At 36.7% G+C, this 21445-nt stretch overlaps 1 protein-coding gene and 1 non-coding gene across 2 annotated transcripts in view; both read right to left on the minus strand.

Moving 5' to 3' along the window:
* The window catches only part of TMEM131 (transmembrane protein 131), a 212579-nt gene that overhangs the window by 108198 nt on the left and 82936 nt on the right, over window positions 1–21445 (minus strand). Inside the window, exon 4 of the mRNA XM_032351980.1 lies at window positions 13163–13231. Within this exon, the coding sequence (XP_032207871.1) occupies window positions 13163–13231 (69 nt within the window). The remainder of the gene's footprint in view (window positions 1–13162; window positions 13232–21445) is intronic.
* Window positions 4588–4722, minus strand: LOC116596680. The gene has a single exon (XR_004288262.1). It is a non-coding gene; the product is annotated as a small nucleolar RNA SNORA42/SNORA80 family (small nucleolar RNA).

The following is a 21445-nucleotide window of genomic DNA, read 5'->3' on the forward strand; positions in this document are numbered from 1 at the left end:
TTTGATGGCTGCATAGTATTCCATTGTGTATATATACCACATCTTCTTTATCCATTCATCTGTTGATGGATGTCTAGGTTCTTTCCATAATTTGGCTATTGTGGACATTGCTGCTATAAACATTCAGGTACACATGCCCCTTCGGATCACTATGTTTGTATCTTTAGGGTAAATACCCAGTAATGCAATTGCTGGGTCATAGGGTAGCTCTATTTTCAACTTTTTGAGGAACCCCATGCTGTTTTCCAGAGTGGTTACACCAGCTTGCATTCCCACCAATAGTGTAGGAGGGTTCTCCTTTCTCTGCATCCTCGCCAGCATCTGTCATTTCCTGACTTGGTAATTTTAGCCATTCTGACTTCTTGCCTTTACTCTATTACCATGGTGTATTAATTGAATTTCAGATGTGGGGCTTGAATTCATGATCCAGAGATTAAGACCTAAGCTGAGATCAAGAGTTGGTTGCTTGACCAACGGAGTCACCCAGGCACCTCGATATATAATCATTTTTATGTGTTGCTGATTTTGGTTATTATTATTTTGTGGAGGAATAATAAAGGGGTATTGGTCTGTAGTTTTCTTGTAATGTTTTTGTGAGGTTTTGGTATAATGGTAATGCAGGCCTAATATACTGAGCTGGGAAATGTTCCCTCTTTTATTGTTTGGAGCAGTCTGTAATGGATCATTATTAATTCTTCTTTGATTTCTTGTTAGAATTAATCAATAAGGCTTTCTGTGCATCAGAACTTTCATTTTGGGAAGTTTTTTGATTATTAATTCAAACTTGTTACTTGTAAGTCTATTCAGATTTTCTATTTCTTCTTAGGTCAGTTTTGGTAATTTCTGTCTTTTTACGAATTTGTCCATTTCAACTAAGCTAATGAATTCGTTAGCATATAGCTGTTCCTGGTATTCCCTTATAATCCTTTTAAAAAATTCTATAAGGTTGATAGTAATGTCACTCTTTCATTTCTGATTTTAGTAATTTGAGAGTCTTTTCTCTTTATTGCTTGGTCAGTCTAGCTAAGGGTTTGTTGATTTTGTTGCTCTTTTCAAAGAACCAGTTTCTGTTAATTTTCTCTATTATTTTTATCTCTTACTTATTTCTACTCAAGTCTTCAGTTAAGAAAAAATTTTTTTATTTATTTACTTGACAGAGAGAGAGGGAATATAAGCATGGGGAGTGGGAAAGGGAAAATCAGGCTTTCTGTTGAGCAGGGAGCCTGATGCGGGGCTTGATCCCAGGACCCCAGGATCATGACCCAAGCCAAAGGCAGATGCAGATGCTTAACGACTGAGCCATCCAGGCATCCCTACTCTAGTCTTATTTCCTTCTTTGTAATTTTTTTTAAACTTGCTTTTCTTTTTCTAGTTTCTTAAGGTGCAAGATTAGGTTTCTGATTCGAGGTTTTCTTTGCTGATTAAGATATATACAGCTCTAAGTTTCTTCCTGGGCAATGTTTTTGCTGCATTCTATAAGTTTTGGTATTTTATACTTTCATTTCATTCATCTGAAAGCATTTTCTAATTTCTCCATTGATTTTCTTCTTTGATTCACTTGTTATTAAGTATGCTGCTTAATATCTGAAGATTCTTTTTGTTCTATATTACTTTCCAGTTTATTTAATTAGAGAATGAAGTTACCAGAAAACATACTTTGTATGACTTCAAAAGTTACTGGGGCTTGCATTATGGTCTAGCATATGGTTTATATCCTGGAAAACATTCTATGTGTGTGTGAGTAGTGTAAGTACTTAGTTGTTGAATGAAATATTCTACAGATGTCTACTAGGCCTAGGAGCTCTGTACTGTTTTCAGCACTTCTATTTCGTTATCTCTTGGCTTAGATAGTCTATCCATTATTGTAAGTGGAGTACTAAAGTCTCTATTAATACTGAATTGTCTATTTTCCCCTTCAGTTCTGTCAATTTTGCTTCTTATCCTTTGGGTTTCTCTTGTTAGCTGAGTCTTGCTTTTTTAATCTGAAAATCTTGATCTCTTAATTGGTCTTTAGACTATTTATATTTAATGTAAGTATTGATATAGTTAAAGTACCATCTTGCTAGTTATTTCCTATTCTATCTCATCTTTGTTTGTAACTTTTATATTCATAACTTTCTAGTCCTGGTTCAATTAAACTAGAAATGAATAACAAAATGGGGTAACTCAATTCCCTATAAATATGTAAATAGATCAATGAATGTGTAAATAACCCATGGATCAAAGACAAAATCTGAATAAAAATTAAGAACTATCTGGAACTGAATGAAAATTAAAAACTGAACTCATTAAAGCTTGTATAATACTGTTTATTCTGTGCATACAGAAAAATCCATGAATTCAATCTACATATTTGCAGAGAAAAAAAAAACAAACCTAAAAGTTAATGAGTTAAGCATCCATGTCATTAGATAAAGAATATCAAATTAAATTTAAAGAAAGTCCAAAGAAAGAAATGTTAAAGTAAGAGTGGAAATCAATGGAGTAAAACATGTAAAATAGAGATGATCTACGAAATCCTAAGTTCACACATCTTGGGAGTAAAAAACTAGTAAGTTGATAACTACCTGACAAAACTGAGAAAGAAAAAAGAGATGGCACAAAATATCAGTATCAGCAATGACAGGAGTTACAGCTATAGATGCTGCAGGTATTAAAACAATCATAGAATGATATTAGCAACTTTATGTTAGTAAGTTGGGAAATTATCCTGAAACTGCCAAACTCCTGGAAAAACACAGCTTACCAAAACTGCTAAATTAAAAAAAATATATGTAAGCACTACAAAAATAAAACTATTAAAGGAGCACATGGATGGTGCAGTCAGTTAAATGTCCAACTCTTTTTTTTTTAATCTAGGTTTTATTTTATTTTTAAAGATTTTATTTATTTATTTGACAGAGAGAGACACAGCGAGAAAGGGAACACAAGCAGGGGGAGTGGAGAGGGAGAAGCAGGCTTCCCACTGAGCAGGGAGCCTGATGCACGGCTGAATCCCAGGGCCCTGGGATCATGACCTGAGCTGAAGGCAGCTGCTTAATGGCTGAGCTGCCCAGGTACCCCAAGTGTCCAACTCTTGATCTCAGCTCTGGTCTTGATCTCAGGGTTCTAAGCTGAAGCCCCATACTGGGCTCCACACTTAAAATGAAACAAAAAACTATTAAAGAAATTAAATTCACAATTTAAAACCTTACCAAAACAAAATTCCAGCCCAGGAGTACATTCTACTGGCAAACTTTACCAAGTATTTAAAGGTAATATTCTACCAATTATTTGGGGGTATGCAGTGAGATGCAGGCACAAAATGGGAAAAATGAGGAAGAACTCTATGACTTTGGATCTGTGTTGGGAAAATATGAATTAGAATTATCAGTATCAGGCATGATTTACATATATGCATTTATTTTTTAATTAAACCTTTTTTTAGAGAGAGAGTGTGTGAGTGGGGTGGGAGACAGAGGGAGAGGGGGAGAGAGAGAGAATCTTAAGCAGGCTCCATGCCCAGGGTGGAGCCCGACTTGGGGCTTGATCTCATGAGTCAGGTGGTTAACCAACTGACTTATGCAGGTGCCTCTACACATATGCATTTATATATATGCATATATATATATATATCTGAACAGATAAAGATATGATATATATATATAGAATGAAATATTATTTGGCTATGAGAAAGGACATCTTGCCACTTGCAACAGCATGGCGGTCCTTGAGGGCATGATGCTACATCAAGTGAGATAGAGAAAGCAAACACTGTGCATCACTTATATGTATAAAAGCTGAACTCAGAGAAACAGAGACTTAAAATAGCAGTTACCAGGGGCAGAGGAGTGCAGAAAGACAGAGATATTGGTCAAAGAGTACAAACTCTTAGTTAGAAGATGAGTAAGTTCTAGGGATTTAATGTCCAGCATAGCAATTATAGTTGTCAATACTGTATTCTGTAGTTGAAAGTTGCTAAAACCGCCAATATTCTCATAACAAAAGAGAAGTGGTAAGTACGTGATGTGATGAAGGTGTTAGCTAACTCTACAGTGGTAATCATTTTGCAATATATAAGTATATCAAATCAACATGTTGTATGCCTTAAACTTATACAATGTCACATGTCAACTATATCTCAATAAAGACAAAACTGAGTTATATCATAATATTTGTATACTAAATATATATATTAAAATATATATACTAAAAATAATTACATAAACTAAGAATATATAATAATACCTATGGGGTGGCAGATATAAAACTACATATATATGTATATATATATACATATATATCATGAATTTTTCTGTGTATTTCATGAAAAAAGGTAAAGACAGCGTTATGGTAAAGTAATGAGAATACTCTGGAAAGTAACACTACCCCTCAATTGTTAAGCATCATCATATAAAACTAGAATAAAGCTTTTAGAGGTTTTTTTGTTTGTTTAGAGTGACTTCTTCAGTCAAGATGGTTTTGCTATGTGACTTGTTTACTTGAGGTCAATGAATCAAAAGGTATTTGCTGATGGCCTATATTTGAGCCAGCTTTATAATGATGCTGGCTAATTTTTATGGTTGATACATCTTTTTTTTTTCTTTTCACTGTGCGGCCTGCTTGAGTGCTTGCAGGCTATGGCACAGAGGCCAGGCAATGGTTTGGGGCCACAGTTTGTTCTGGCATGGGGCACTATGAAAGGCCCAGCAGGACGAGCCGGCCATAAATCCAAACCCATGCATTAGAGCTGATTCTTATATAACTGTATAATGCTCAATCTTATTTAGTGAGAGTGAGTCTCATATATTAAATATGATCCCTCAAGAATTCATTTTTAAAAGTACTTAAAGTACTTTAATAAATGCCACACGAAATAGAGTATTACAGAACTCAGGGTGGGAAGTAATATAATTAAACATTACAAAAAATAAACTCAAAGGTCATTTTATTGTCCAAGTAGAAATTTCAGTCTGTTTCCTTATAGGTTTTTGTCTAACTTCCTCATTAGGACTTCATAGATTTTTTTTTTAAATGCTTAAAGTCAGAAGTTGGTCAGATTTCATGTATTTAAACTGACTTAATATAGTCACATTATCTCACCTGATTTTCATATTCTGTATTATCTAAATCGACATCAAAATCTAATTTACCACTACTTTACTCAGTTCTTCTGCAGCTTTATCTACAGTTTGATCTTGGACTATTTTAAACATTTTGTCATTTCTAGAACGGAGTAACAGTCTCTTCTTCCATATCACACAGGAAACTCAGGTTCACCTGTGTAAGGTTCACCAGTTATGTAAAAAAGAATTATTCACAGTCTTTGGAACATTCAACACATTTTAATGGTTTTAATAATGGTCTTTGATGTGGTTTATTTTACACATCAATTGACAATTTCTTTATAATGATGACATGAAGTTTTGTTGTGGTTAAGGTTTTCTGGTAGCTCTAAGGGCTAAACACCAAGTCTTATTCCCCTTTGGAGAGTTCATCAATGCAGATGCTAACCACCTCTTGCCACAAGCCAGAAGGATATGGAACCAAAAGCCTGGTCCAAAATCACTGTATGGCTTACAGCCCAGCCACCATTTGGTCCAAAATCTTTCTGTGGCTTAACTGTCCAACCGGGGGGAAAAAACCCAAAGGTGGAACAAGGACTTCGTCCTGAGGCAGGGACAGAGGGGTATCCAGAGAGAGACTTATAACAACACATTTAGAGTTAGGAAGTAGGAAGCTGAGTGCCCTCATAAGCTCTTCAAACTTAGTGGAATCCCTCTTGCCTCTGGTAAAAGGAGCTAGACCCCTTAACCAACAGGCTCATCAATCTCAGGCTGGAGGTCACAGGACCATGAAAGTAGGGTAATTAAGTGTACATCCTGCTGGGGCCTCAAATTTGGGACACGATGCTGTAGGAAGAAGCTGTATAAAGATAGCATGGAAGATAAAATTCTTTTTCCTCAAGCTTTACATAGACATAGAATAACAGTACACAGAAATAAAAATGGCTTTACATCCTAAAAGTTTACCACTAACATGCTTTCTTCAATAAATACGCTCTTTCACAATTCAAGTGTTCTGTAAGCGAACTGGCAACAGTCATTCACCTCCCTATAAACTTGACTTACATAATGTTTTCCCTCCTGTGGCCTTAGTAATAATCAATCTCAGTTAAGATAAAGAAGACAGAGTATAAGATGGACAGGTAGTCTGGGGAATCCTTCGAGAAGACAGGACTGGAGACAGCCTGCTGCAGGAGGCGACCACAGGGTAAGTAAGTAGCTTGGAGGTATTTGGAGCCTGGAAGCAGGGAGCGGATCAGAATGCTTGGTGTGCAGTGCTGCTGAGGCTGGCCTTGCCCTTTTTTCTAGGGATCAAAGAGCAAAGGCCCTGGTCACACACTACAGAAATGAACTTTTGTTCAGAGGAGAAGGGTCATCTACTTATGTTTTTCAAAGAGGTCTGGAGTAAGAAGAACAGAAGAAAGATCTCAGGAAGGGTGTCAGGAGGCTACTCTAGCTATGTGGGCTCAGACAGAGCAGGCTTCTTGTAGCTCTGGGCAGTCCACACCACAGGAAGCAGAGGGAGGCCTCTTTGAACAGACCTCATATAAACAGCTTCCCCTGGCCCTCCCTCTCCTCAGTTCCCCTGAGGATGTGAACAGGATCCATGATAAAGTGGGATGCTTGAAAGAAAAGTCACACTAAACCATGAAAACTTTGGCCAAGTACTAATGTCTGCTTACTTGTAAATAAATAAGCAGTGCATTAATTTTCTGCAACATAACAAATTACCACAAACTTGGAGGCTTAAAGCGATAACCATTTATTATCTTACAAGTCTGTAAGTCCAAAGTCCAGGCCCAGCATACCTGGGTAATGTGCTCAAGGTCTCACTCACTCAAGCTCAAAGACTCTTCCAGGCTCATGCAGGTTATTGGTGATATTGAGGCTGCTCTCAGCCTCTTGCCATATGGCCCTCTTCAATTCCAAAAGTAGCACAAGAAACTTCCTTGCATCAAACACCTCTCATGCTTGAAATCACTGCATTTCCGTCTACGACTGCTACAGACAAATGTTGAGGGCTCATGACATCACCTCAGGGCCCTGGATTATCTCCCTAACTTAAAGGTCAACTGATTTGGGACCCTAATTACATTTCCAAAATCCTTTATGGCAACATCTAGATTCGTGTTTGATTGGGAGGTGTGTGTGCATCTAGGAGGGCCAGGAATTTGGAGGACCATCTTAGAATTCTGCTTGCCATAAGCAGCACGTGTGACTGCAGGGCTAGACAGGTAAGATTTAAAAATAAAACACAGATTTTTCAAATGGCCTGCAGCACTGGTTCTGTTTGTTTCCACTGTCAACTCCTCCGAAGACAGAAGGAGGGCCAAAGGGGAGAGTGAATTATTTATAGATAAAATAAGCAGAATCAAAGATATGGCTGTTCTCTGTGCTGTTTGTGCACAGCTACTGACTGTCCATATTCCAGAAGAGTCTGAGGTGCAAAAGAATTAGCAAGCAGCAGCTATGAACTAGAGACGAGCATAGAAAGTAAGCTGCAATTCTGTGGTCAGTGGCAAGTTTCCCATGCCACAGAAAGACAAAGCAATGCCAGGAAACAGCTGCAGAAATGGCTGAGCAGCTACCCTCAGACAAACCTTATGAATGGCAGTGACACAGCACTCTACTAAACAGAACTTCTGGCAGGAAACTGGGCTGAATCAATATGCAGTACTTTGTACCACTCAATTACCACAAAATTCGAGCATCTTCTTATACACATTTGAGATTGAGGGCTGAGGGAATAGCCTTGAGGTTGGAGGGGACGGCCTTGAGATTGGGGGGTGGAACAGTAAGAAACTGAAAAAGTGAAAAGGAACCAAACATGCCTTCAGAAAAGAGAACCTACTTGATTTTATCCGAAAATAAAAAAATGATTAGAAGAAACACCTTTCAAGAACTGAATTTAACTTGAAAATAAAGACCTCTGTTTTTAGCAACAGACTATTCAATAACTTCAATTTTTTAAGCCATTAATTAGGTCTCCATTTTAAGCTTTAGTTTTGAAATCAAGATTTCCTGCACTTAATAATTACATAAACCAAAGAACTCAGTAAACCAAGTTTTCACCCAAAGCATCTCTCATAGTCTGCAATAAATGTCTGAAAAAAGGAGTTGTTTTGGAAACAGAAAAATATTTAACAGCCTTGGCATAAATAACTAAGAGGGGTGCAAAGGGATGGGGGGAGGTGGTCATGCCCAGATTGTACCAACTAATTGTTAGAGAGAAAGCAGGGAAGGGAGAGCGGGAAAGTAGTAGAATTAAAGAATAAATTTAAATGTAATGGATGAAAACATAGAAAGCCTATTTTTAAAGAAAGTTAACTTGATTTACTGTGGAAGAAGCTCTAGAGGGCAGTAGCGATGCTCACAGTAGTGAGAGGAGTCCGTACAGAGGGGGGTCCAGAAGGGGGCCAGGGTACGTCCTAGAGCTGCGTCCTCACTAAAGGGCCTGGAGCTCTCCTGGAAGCCCTGGGTGACCATCAGATGCAACTTAGAATGGTAAATTCTATCCAATTTAAAGTTTTTCCAGATACTGCAAAGGATGTTTTAAAATTGTAAGTGTCTTCTGGTTTAGCAAAAAGACCACAAGCAGTATGGAAATAGTCCAAAAAAAACATAAAGCAAAACTTCAGTGCATGAGTCAAGGTAGTAAGCAATGATAAGTCTACTTAGAATTTTTGATAAAAATATTATGAAGTGTTAAGGATATTCTTCTCAAGTCCTAAAATTACTGCTATACATATCAAGTCAATGAAACATTTATAGCATGGGCATTAAGACAGTGCACTGCCAGATCAAGTAGAAAAGTAAAGCAAATGTTCAATGTAGTCTGGCAAAAAACACTTGATAATGTAAAGTTAATTTAATTGAGATGAAGAAATCAACAGGCAATCTTATTGGACTTAAAGATAACGTACTGTATATAAGCGTTAAGTGTCAAATACGTGCCAGAGAGACAAAGATAAATAAATACTTTTCACAGCCTGGTCTAGAAGGGAAGCAGACACCTGAACAGACAATTAGAGCAATAACCAGCGTGCAGACAGAGGTTAGTATAGGTCATGAGTAATGAAGACTGATTCCATTTTTGATGTTTGATTACTGACAGTTTTTAAGCCCCATAACGTCCCCTCATTTTATATGCCACAACTGGGCAAGCCGATAAGAGAGCCTGTACTCTTGCTCTTAGATGCCATGAGTTCAAACTTTCCAAGTCTGCCCCAACCACAATAAAAGTCAAGCCGGTCTCCTCTCTCTGCTCTCTCAGGTCATTTTTCAGACTTGCTTGGGAGCCCACCCAGCTCTCCCCAGAATGCTTTATTCTGTGAGTAGAATAAACCTTTCTGCACCCTCTTCACATGTGATGTCATCAGTACTGAGTCAGTATCCCTCCCAAGATAGGTTCATTTTTGCCTCATCTAGTTTCAATCAGATTTCCATCACTTAGAACCAAATAACTGAAGTACTGACCAAAACAGAGGGAATAAAGGCATTCTGTAATTATTGTTAATTTTCTTACAATATGAATAGCAGTAGTGTAGTTATGTAGAATGTCCTTACATACGGAAGTGTGCTGAAGAATATAGGAATAAAATGTTATTGTGTCTGCTTTCAAATGATTTAAAATTGACAAAAATATGAATATGGCAAAAATCTTAATTATTGAATTTCCTTAAGAGTACATTCATTACCTATTCTTTCTTCTTCATTTTTTTTGTTTATATGAAAGCATCCATACAATTCTTTTTAGAGCAGAGACTCAAAGTAGGTACAACATGGCTAGAGCTTAAAAAGACCACTTACTTTCATGAAGTGATTTCCTTTGGCAATCTGTTACTTCCTAACCTACCAATAATTCACCTTTTGCACAACCTCACTTTCTTTGAACTAGAATTTCTACTTTCAATTTTAATAAAAAGAAACTTAGCTTGAAAATGGCTAGGCAAATCCTTCCAATCACATTGCCTGTGATCTTCCAGGGTTGAAGTTCTAAATTTAGGGACCTCTCTGTTTACATCCATGTGGCAGCTCTGTGGTCTATCAACTTGAGTGGGCTGAACTAGAGTTCCCAGAATTCCCTCATACATTACTGCCTAGGGTGGGTTATGTGTGATGCTCTCTCCTGAGAGCTGGAACATGGAAGGGAGGCAGTTACCATTCTGTAGCATACAGTAACTTCTCCCAGTTATTCACTCAGACACTAATGTTGGTGCCGCTGGGAAGGGATTCTGCAGGTATAATCAGTTGGCTTTAAATTAATTAAAAGAGAGATTAGGTAGCTTGTCTTAGCTAGTTGGAAGCCCTTTCAAAGAGAACTTAGCCCTTGCCTGAGCTAGGAGACTTGAAGTAACAGATGGATCTGCAACTGCTCTGCTTCCTCAGGATCTTCCCTAAGAGCCTGCCTGTGGACATCAAGCTTCAGCACTTGCTCATGATCTTCCCTTCCTGTGCTGTAAATAAGAGCCCATGCTATGCTTCAAATAATTTTCTTCACTGTATTACCCAGCCCAGCTTGCACTGGAGTTCACGTGTCCATTTGCACACCTTCAATAAACTTTCACAATTTCTCTCATGAGATTTCAGTTCCAGTCTCTTAAGAAAATCCCATTTATTTCCTCTCTAGTCATACATTAATTCATGTATTCCTATCAGTTCTCTTTGTTCATGACACCAAATTATTCCCTAGCTTAAATATTAACTGAAAACCTTTAAATTCTGCATATCACTTCATCCCACAACTCCATTCTTAGGACTCTCTCCTGAGAAAAGTCATGCTGTATTTAAATCATTAGTTTCAACACTGATAATAAGAATTAAACATTTAAAGCAACACAAAACAATAAATAGATCCATTCAATTTGATGTTTCCTAATAACATAAAAGAAAGTAACAGATAATTCAATAGAATGAAAAAATGCAAAATGTGTTATGTTTAGAAAGCAGGTTATACAACAGTTTATGTTCAGAAAATACCACTGTGTTTTTTTGTGACTCAATAAATAAATAACGATGCACAGAAGAAGGACCTGAAGGATAAAAGTTCAATGTTAATGTTTCTGCATGGCAGGACTGCTAGTAATTTCTTACTTTCTTCTTTCTCCTGATTAGTAATTTCTAAGTTTACTACAGTGGACATGCACTGCCAGTATAATAAGCAAAATCCCAGTAAGTTCTGTAGTGGTGACTTATTATTACCTGTGGCCTAGAACAGGAATTCTTCATTACCTCTGAAGAATCCTGTATGGACTTTGAGAGGGATGTCCAGAAAACCCTTTAACCTGTATGCACAACACTGTCTGTAGGTACAGAGCTGTGTGCCTTTGTGTGCATTTGGAGAGGTGAAGAAAGAGGTTCACAGCTTTCATCTAGTCCTCAAGAGATCCATGATCAAAAAAGGTTAAAACCACCAGTCCAGCATCTTTCATGACCTTACCTCAATTTCTCCTATTTCCGGGGTAGGGTATTATTTAAAGAGTCCAGAAATTTGGAACAGAAATTCCCAATTTCTACTCAGGCATTTTGTATAGCTGAAAATATCTTTATCTCAAGTGATATATAAAACCTGTAAAACTCTCTCAAAAAAACAAATTATAAAGTAAAAAACAGCTGGGTGTAACTTTTGACAAGATCTCTCTAGAGTGGTTACTGCTAAGCTTTCCAAGTAAGAATACTGTTTGAGACTAATGATTTTGGTGCTGTACACGGACCTCCTCTCCTTACCCTCAGGTGGCACCAGAAATATAGCTCATGCCCTTGTCTTAGAATGGAGTTCATTAGTCTCAGTTCTGGGCCACTCTAGAGCGAGCAAACATATTCCAAGAGAATTTTACTGTACATAGAAAACTCAATAGTAGTTAGAAAATAATGAACTCTTTTATGGAGATCAAAGTATGTGCCATGTTTCATTAAATATCTTGCATTTGACAGAAGGAGACTGTGGGCGACACATTATTGTGATGTTCCTTGCAATCTTAACATTATACACTTAAGCCGATTTTGTAAGACACAAATGATAGTGATATGTTTCCCATATAAATATTATGGTCTTTAAATCTAACACCCAAAAGTTAATTTTACTTACACAATGACTATTCTAAAATACTGATTCCATCTAGAAGTGCACAAAGAACTACACAAACTTCTCTCTACACCCCTACCCCTAAAATCCATGATCTCTGTAGGAATATAGTCTTAAAAGATAGGAGTTGCTATCAGATATCTTGCTTTTTTTGCTAGCTACTCCACCATGGTCCTGTACAAATACAATTAGTGTATTTTACTATTCCAGGTTTTGAGATTATAAATAATTTATTTGAACTTAAGGTGTTTACTAGTAAAAAAATGGTTAATTACAACTTTGACAACATTAAAGAAATTTTAATTTTCACTTACTGAATCAAAGAGATCTAGATACAGTTTCTCCACCACTTCCCTTTTAATTTTTATTTTTCTGCTAGTTTACCAGAGTGGCATGGCATGGCTCTAGCAGTTGTATCACTAAGAAGTTCTCTTTATCTACTTGCTGAATTAGATTAGAACCAAATACAGGTGAAGACCTGTCTTTTCTTAATGTATCTGAGACGTGCAAAACCTGAGACTCAGAGGTAGAAGAGAAGCCAGAAATGTGGTTTGAGGAAGCAATTCTGTACACCATGTCTTTCTGTGGGATCTTCTTTTGTCTGCTCTTTTGGGTTAGTGATAATGATATTTATTTGGTGATGTATAAAAGTCTGTACTTTAAAAGCACATGCAAATAAATAAATAATATATCTTTCTGTATCCACATGGAAAATCTTTAATAGTATAACTGGAAATGAGTTACTAATCACAAAAGTAACCCAGAAGTATTCTGTTGTTTCTGAAGAGAAGATCCTTTGAACCAGGGAATTTATTAGGTGGGTATCTTTCAAACTTTAAGAATTAATATTATATGATAGACTTGTAACATACTGGCTTCCCATTTTCAAACCACCTTCAACAACATTGCTTTCTTGTACTTAAAAATGTAACTTTCTCAGAGAGATGATACAGATAAAAACCAAGATAAATGCATGCATAAAATACACATAACAGTTTAATGGGAACCTATGGTCTGAAAATTTTAAACTTACTGTTCATGGAAATCCAGCATTGGTGGCTCAAATCGTATAGGTCTGCAATTACCCCGGTACAGAGATATACTGTGAGTAAAAAGAAAAGAGCATAAGAAACAATTTTTTAAAAAATATGTATATCCCAAAACTGAAGTCAGACACTTGAGTTTTGTCAAAACAAACTATCTTTAAGGAAAGTGTAGTCTAATGTTCTGTTGGGAATGTGCATTACTTTTCTTAGTAAAGGAAATCAATAAATACGTATTTTTAAAAATGGAAAAAAAAAGGAGAGTATTTTTCCTATTCAAAGGCACGTGAAAACAGAAAATGCTCAGGTAGACTCTATGTTGAAATTTATGTGGTTGAAATACTTGATAATAGTATATATCTTAATATGTTCACTCATATTTTTTTGATACATGCACCATGAACAATAAACAGTCAACACAACTACACATACCTGGCAGACAATACAGTATACAGACTAAAACTACAATGACATTTTAACTACAGTGGCAAAGGAAATAAACAAAAACGAATTTGGGGATAGAAACCTTTAGGAACTGAAATATCTTTTCCATCTGAGAGTTTAGAACATACTGATCTATTTAAGTATCACTTTCTCACCATCCCACTTGATACTAGAACTTCTCACTAAAACCAATTTCTGAACAGCAAGCCTCAAGCCATCACCATGACCTAACAATGATGTGATACAGAAATGACATGGGGGTTTGGGGGATGTCCACATACCTCAAGTTATCTGCTTAAGTATTGAGAGAGTCAGAAATTCAGTAAGCCACTGAAGTTTCTAAATAGTAAGACGTTTATCTTTCTGTTGTATTTTAAGAAATGATGTTAGAGCAAAACCATTCTGTAAAACTTTATTTCCATCAACACAATTCAGAAGAACACAAGCTTCGAATGATATAGTAATTTTTATTCAGGAAATACAGGACATATATTAGAAATAGACAAGGACATTCAGAATATGTAGGATATTTAGCTTTAACTCAGTTCTTTAAATAATTTAGACTATTTAAAGATTAAACAGTCTGAGTAGTAGAATCGAAGCACTAAAAGTAATGAAGTCTTAAGGTGTTTTTAGCTTGAAATCCCTCTACATATGCTGAGCAGAAAAAAGGAAAAACACAAGAAAGGAGGAAAGCAGCAAATATAAGACTACTTTACTAAAGCACAAGTCTAAAGACACTGGGACAAAGGTGGCACAGTTCCCCCCAAGATAGGAGCCACATGCAGCAAGAGGAACAAAATCTATTCCCTCTTGATTTCTGCTCTTCTTAGACATGATCTAACAAGGACACTTTCTGGCATTTTTAAAATAAGAGATGCCCATCAGCTCATTCGTTTCAAGGGTATGAAACTCAAACAATAAAATCTTAATCCAATCAAGGAGGAAAAGTATAATGCATGAAGTGAATGCGCGTAAGTCATTAATTTATATATATATATATATATAGACACTGACTCTATTAGATGCTAGAGATACAAAGAAGATTAAGATACTATTTTTTTGTTTGTTTGTTTCACAGAAATGAGCATCTGCTCCCCAAACTGCGCATGGAAATGTCTAAAGTAGCCAGGAAAGGTAAGAAAAAAACAAGCATATACATTGTGTTGATTCAACACAAATCAATGAGTGTGAGGGGGGCTGTCTAGTGGCTGGGGCTATGGAAACAAAGCAAAGAGCCTGTTCTCATTGCACTAACATCCCAGTAGGGGAGACAAAAGTAGAACATAATAGGTAATATGGGACAAATAAAAACAAACCAAGCACAGTAAAAAAAGAGAAGGTCTTTCTGAGGAGGGACGTTGGAGCCGAGACCTGAATGGCGGAAATCTGGGGGAAGAAAGGAGATCGACTTGGCATGCTGTGGAACAAGAGGGCTGAGGTGGCCAGAGTGACCGGAGGGAAGGGTAAGGAAGGGGCTGAGATCAGAGAAATACAAAGGCCAAGTCTCCATGCAGGGATCGGGATTTTATTCTAATCGTGACAAAGAGCCTCTATAGTGTCTTCTGCAAGGGAGTAACATGATCTGACACATCTGAAAAAGTTAATTCTGGATGCTGTGTCAAGAACAGATTGTAGGAGACCCAAAGCGGAAAGAGGAAGTCTGCAGAAGTCCAAACAAGAGGTGATGGCAGCAGTGGTCTAGGGAGGATTACAAGGCAAAGTGGGGAGAAGTGGCTCTTTTCTAAATTTATTTGGGAAGCTAAAGGAAACAGGCCATGCTGATGGATTGATTTTGGAATGTGAGAGAAAGGAGAGAAATCAAGGATCACTTAATTCTAAAATTTTTCTGAGAAACTGGAGAGAGTCAAGACATGGGAAGAGTAGGTTAGCAATAGGAAGGATAGATGGGTTAGACGTTCAAGAGTATTTATTGTTTTAGACATTTAAATCTGAGATGTCTTGAATTTCAGATGAAATGTCAAGTAGGCACCTGGATATACAAGGTTACTGCTTTCTATTAAAAAGTTACTGATTTTCGTGTGCTGATCTCATAGCCCAAGTCACTTTGGCAACTTAATTCTAACAGTTTGTTTATAGATACTCTTAGATTTTCCCAGCACAATATGTGCTGCCAAAAACAATCACCACCTTGGGTTACCTCTGTGGACAAATCATGTGCAAGTAACAATCACACTTCCTTCTTTTAAATCCCTAAACCTTGTTTTCATTTTTTATGCCTCGTGTGGGCTAAGATCAGCCAAAAAATACTCCACAGAAACTGTGTTTAACAATTTTTCTTTACAGATTTCTCATAAAATATGATAGAGGGACAAATGCATTAAAGAAGATTCCCCCATAAATAAATGTGTATTTTCGAAACAATAGCAAATTTATGTCTAAGGAACAGTTTAATATTTGAGTAGGTACAACACAAGTTGTCATAGGTATAATCGTATTTAAAAAAAACCCAAAAATTCAATAATATAGCTTTCATGTATCCACAGCTGACTGAGATGCTTGCCACTATGCCTACTTTAAAAAGGGATGGCACTGTTTAGCATTTAACAGAAAGCAAATGTTTGCGTATCTTTAATGTTGAATAATAAACTGGGGCAGAAGTAATGTGAAAAGTATACATTACCAATTTCAAAGAAACAGAATCTGAGACATTTTAATAGAATACTGCATGATTTTTATCCTTTCCAGTGACTGTATTTGTTTTAAAGTCTCAAATGTTTTTATTCTTATTACCCACTTGGGGACAAGGAGGTACAAAAAGACGGTTTTCTGACTTCAAGCTAGGAAATGACTAGAAAGATAAAAGAAATCTTGTGGGCTATGGTCTATGATGGTTGGTGGACTGTCAGGTTAAAGTTAAGCAGGTAGCTCCCCAATGAAGCAAATAAAGGCTTCTTGGAACTTTGGGAATTTTTTAAACTAGGAAATTTTTAATGTTTTCCTAAAGGCAGTTACTATCCTAACAAAAGGTACTCTTCAGCCAGTATTTCTCAAAGAATGGGTTGTGGTCTATCTACACCTTAATCAGCTAGAATGCTTGTAGAAAAGCAGATTCCAGGGCCCTACCACCATAATGTGATTCCTTACATCTAGTCTGAAGTCCAGAAACCAGTGTTTCATGTACACTCCCACATTCAGGACTACTCTTTCGCCATCCTGATCCACAATAAGCACTGCAGGCAGAAATAAGGGGACAAAAGTACCTTAACAAAACTTTTAAAGTCACCTATAGTTTAAAATATGATTTTTATTAGAGACAGCTAAAAAAATACATGACTTAAGAGAAATTCTATAGATTATACATTTTAGCTTAAATTTGCATTTCTCTAAGGACTAATAATGTTGAACATCATTTCATTTATTTATAGTCCAACTAGATATCTTCTTTTGTAAAGTGTATGTTCAAAGTTTTTATATTGGGATGTTTGTCTTACTGAGTTACATGAGTTCTTTACAGATTCTAGATATACGTCCTTTATCAAATATATGTCCTGTGAATATCTTCTCCCTCTTTCCTATTACAAACAGTGTCTTTTGGGGAGTGATTTCATTGAGATGGTGAGATAGGCTGTTGCTAACTTCAGTCCCCTTCACAAGAAGATCAATTAGCAACTATCCATGGATAAGACACTGTTGTAAAGTTCAGTGAGGGTGAAGAACCCTCCTGGACCACAAAGACTGAAAACGACTATGCAATAGAAAGGTAAGAGGAATGGCTACACTCTGATCACATTGCCCTTCCAAGGCAGGCATAGAGCCACAGTAAAAAGGTGTCCTGGGCATACAGTTTCTCCAGAGGGAAAGAGACAAAGGTGGATATCCAGCTCTCTCAGTGTAATGGGTTGCTTCCCAGAAGGCCCACTTGGGTCTTGTCACAAGGGGATCACAGGAGGAATCTGCGGGGTGAATCTGTAGTCTTGACTACTGGAGATTATACTGGGATACAGGGGAGGACAGGATATACAGCAACCAGAACTTTAGATAGACTGCCCTCCTCCTTAAAACAACACCCAAGTGGAGATCTTAGCTAGTGGCTATACCTATCTGCAAAGTCAAACCAGAGGCCCAGTCCGGCCAGTGATGTTGGTGGACAATTCTACATGATTTGGGTCCCCACTCAATGAGCCATACCAGCCATGAGCCTGGTCTGCAGCCTCACCTAGGCTGGGAAGCAAATTAAAAGACCTGTCTAGGGTTGAATATAACCTTCAGCTCCACCTAACCAGAAAACCTAACTAGAACATCTGGAAGCTGTAAACTCAACCTGCAGCCCTGCTTAAAATGGCACTTAGCAGAGAACTCAGCCAGTGGCTCAGCTCACCTGCAGAGCTGAGCTGGTTGCCCCATCTGGCCAGGGAGCTTGGTGGGCAGCTTTGCTAGATTCAGGTCTCCGGCCATCAAATCATAATGGTTATGGAGCCTGTTTTATGGCCCCATCCAGGGCCCCATCAGGCAGGGAAGCATAGTCCTAACTGCTGAGTATAGCACACAGTCCTGCCCAACTACGAAGCATGAGCAGGCACTGTGGAGGGCATGTTCCAGCTATGCATGGACAGGAAAGCAAGTCAGTAGTCCTATCCAGCTGTTCCCAGCCAGTGGCAACCCTGCTGACATCAAAACTCCACTAGCATCCTTGCCCAAATAGAGACCCACTTGCCCATGGACACTATCAGCTGACTCATCAAGAACCCCAAGCTGACTAAAGAATTGTCTCTGCAAAGACACACAGACAACCAAAATTTTTTTAAAAAATGCATAAATGAAATGAAAAGTTCAACAAATAGATGATTTCTATTAAATGAGCTATATATTTAATATAGAAAAGCAACAACAAAACAGAAACCCTAGGGATGAAGAATATACAATGACTTGACTGAAGAATTCAATAAAGAGCTTCAACAACAGGTCTGACCAATCAGAAGAAAGAATCAATGAACTGAAAGGTTATTTGAAATTACCCAACAAGAGGAGCAAAAAGGAAACAGAATGAGAAAAAGTGAAAAAAGCATGCTGATTTATGGAATAACTTTAAGAGAAACAATATATAGTTGATCCTTGGACAACATGGGTTTGAACTGCATGGGTCCACTTACACATGGATTTTTTACAGGATACTATTTTAAATGTATTTTCTCCTCCTTAAGGTTTTCTGAATAATATTTTTTTCTAGCTTATTTTATTGTAAGAATACAGCACATAATACATAAAACATACAACACATATGTTCCGGTCAACATTAGGCTATCAGTTAAGTTTTCATAATGTTGAAATTATATGTGGATTTTCAAATGCATGGGGAGTTGGTGCCCCTTACCCCGTTGGTTCAAAGGTCAACTATAGCTTTCAGTATATTCAAAGTTTTTTTCAGGAATTTATCCTCAAGTATGTAACATCTTTAGAGGCTTCTGTAAATGGCATTTTTCTGTAACATTTTACAGTTGCACTTGTAATACAGAAAAAGTGTTTTTGATATTGACTATGTATTTTTCAGTCTTACTAAATTCACTTATTTTCACAGCTCTTTGGGTATATTCTTTAGGATCATCTATACAATCATTTTGTTGACAAACACCTTCCTTCTCTTCCTTCCCAAATGATGCCTCTTATTTCTACTTTCTGTCTTAATGTACTGACTAGCACATCCAGTACAATACTGAGTAGAAGTGATGAAGCTAGACATCCTTGTCTTGCTCTCAATAGAAAGAAAGCATTCAATCTTTTACCATAAGTATCATGTTGGTTTTTTTGTTGTTGTTCTTTTCTATTACTAGTCTGCTGAATGTTTTAAATTATGAATATATGTTTAATTCTGTTACATATTTTCATTTCAATTTTTAAAATTTCCCAAATTGTTAATGACTTCTAATTTAATTCTGCTATGTCAAAGAACATGATTCTGACTGCTGAGTGCATTGTTGAATAAATATCTATGAAGAAAAATATCTATAAGAGTAAGTTCATCGATAGTGTTGTTCAAGTCTTTTACACCTTTACTGATTTTCTGTTTGTCAGTTATTGGCAGATGAGTGTTGAACTCTCCAACTATAACTGTGGATTTATAATTGTGAATTTACCTTAATTTCTGTTTATTTTTTCTTCATGCCTTTGGGAGCTCTGATACTAGGCTTATAGAGACTTAGGACTACTGTATCTTCATGATGAATTTTCTCTTTTATAATCATAAAATGTCTCTTTACCTCTGATAATATTCCCTGCCCTAAAGTCTAATTAGTCTGATAATGTTATTCCCCACCCCATCTTTTTACTTTTAACTTACTTGCATTTTTATACTCAAAGTGCATTTCTTCAAAATCAAATCTCCCTGAAAAACAGGTAGAAAATATTTGCAACACAGGACTACTACCTCTAATAAGAGAAACAGTTTAAAATGGAAAAAATAAGTTTCAAAGGTCCTATGGAAAAATATGTAGAATGAAGACAGACAACATCAAAAAATAAATATAAGCATGGCATAAAATATGTAGAAAGATATACCTCACTAATAACTAGAGAAAGACAAATTAAAACTATATGACAGAATTTCTGACCTATCAGAGAGACAAAAATTAAAAAGTATGATAATATATTCAGTAGGAAAAGTTGTAGGAAAATAGGGACTTTAATTCATTGATGAGGGTTATGCAAACTGGTGCAGCTCCTGAAAGAGAATTTGGCAACATTAACAAAACTACATATGCATTTACCTTTTGACTCACCAATCCCATGTCTAGGAATTTACCCTAACCACGTACTTTCAACAATACAAATTACATATGCACTTATCTTTTTTTTTTTTAAGATTTTATTTATTTATTTGACAGAGATCACAAGTAAGCAGAGAGGCAGACAGAGAGAGAGGAGGAAGCAGGCTCCCTGCTGAGCAGAGAGCCTGATGCAGGGCTCAATCCCAGGACCCTGGGATCATGACCCGAGCCATAGGCAGAGGCTTTAACCCACTGAGCCACCCAGGCACCCCTGCACTTATCTTTTGACTCAGAAATCCTATCTGTAGGAATCTATTCTGCAGATAACTTTGAAAAATATGAAAATACATATATGCAAGGCTATTCTTTGAAGCACTGTTTGTAACTGCAAAATACTAGAAACAAATTGCTCATATGCAATCTACATCCAAATAATATGTATGTTGCAGTCCATAAAAATACTGAGAAGGGTCTCTATAGGACTTATTTTTAAGTAGATCAAACGAAACACAAAAAAGCCTATACTACGCTTTCTTTTACAGAAGAAAGGGGAGGTATAAAAGAAAAATCCATGTGTTTGACACTTTTGTAGAGTTTGACTTTTTGAATTCTACTGTTTCATTTTTTAAAATGAGTCTTTAAATGGAGGTAAAAAATCTCAAATGAAAACAAACAAGCAAACAAACCAGAAGCCAAAGAGCCAAACTTTCTTTAGAATGAACATTACCACAATGCAGATGAGTGTGGAGGGGGCAGTGGAGATAGATAGAATGGTGAAGAACACAACACATGTAAATTTTGAGTAAAATATTACTCAAATACCACATACATTCAAACTAAACAAAATAATAAATTCTAAACACTGTGCTTCCAACTAGTAGGTTTGTTTTCATGAGTAATTAAGTCTATATTCTGTGGATAACTGGAGCCAGATTTCTCATTGCTGGAGAATATATGGAAACAAAAAGGGGAAGGGCAGAAAGAACACTGTGGTGGTATATTAAAACTGGAGTTATCAGTAACAACTCATGGTTTTAATATACATAGATATTAAGATAGATATAAACAGATGTATGTTTGTGCATACATACATATAGAAACATT

The sequence above is a fragment of the Mustela erminea genome, chromosome 7 (genome assembly GCF_009829155.1).
Source record: "Mustela erminea isolate mMusErm1 chromosome 7, mMusErm1.Pri, whole genome shotgun sequence".
In the NCBI taxonomy this organism is placed as follows: Eukaryota; Metazoa; Chordata; class Mammalia; order Carnivora; family Mustelidae; genus Mustela; species Mustela erminea.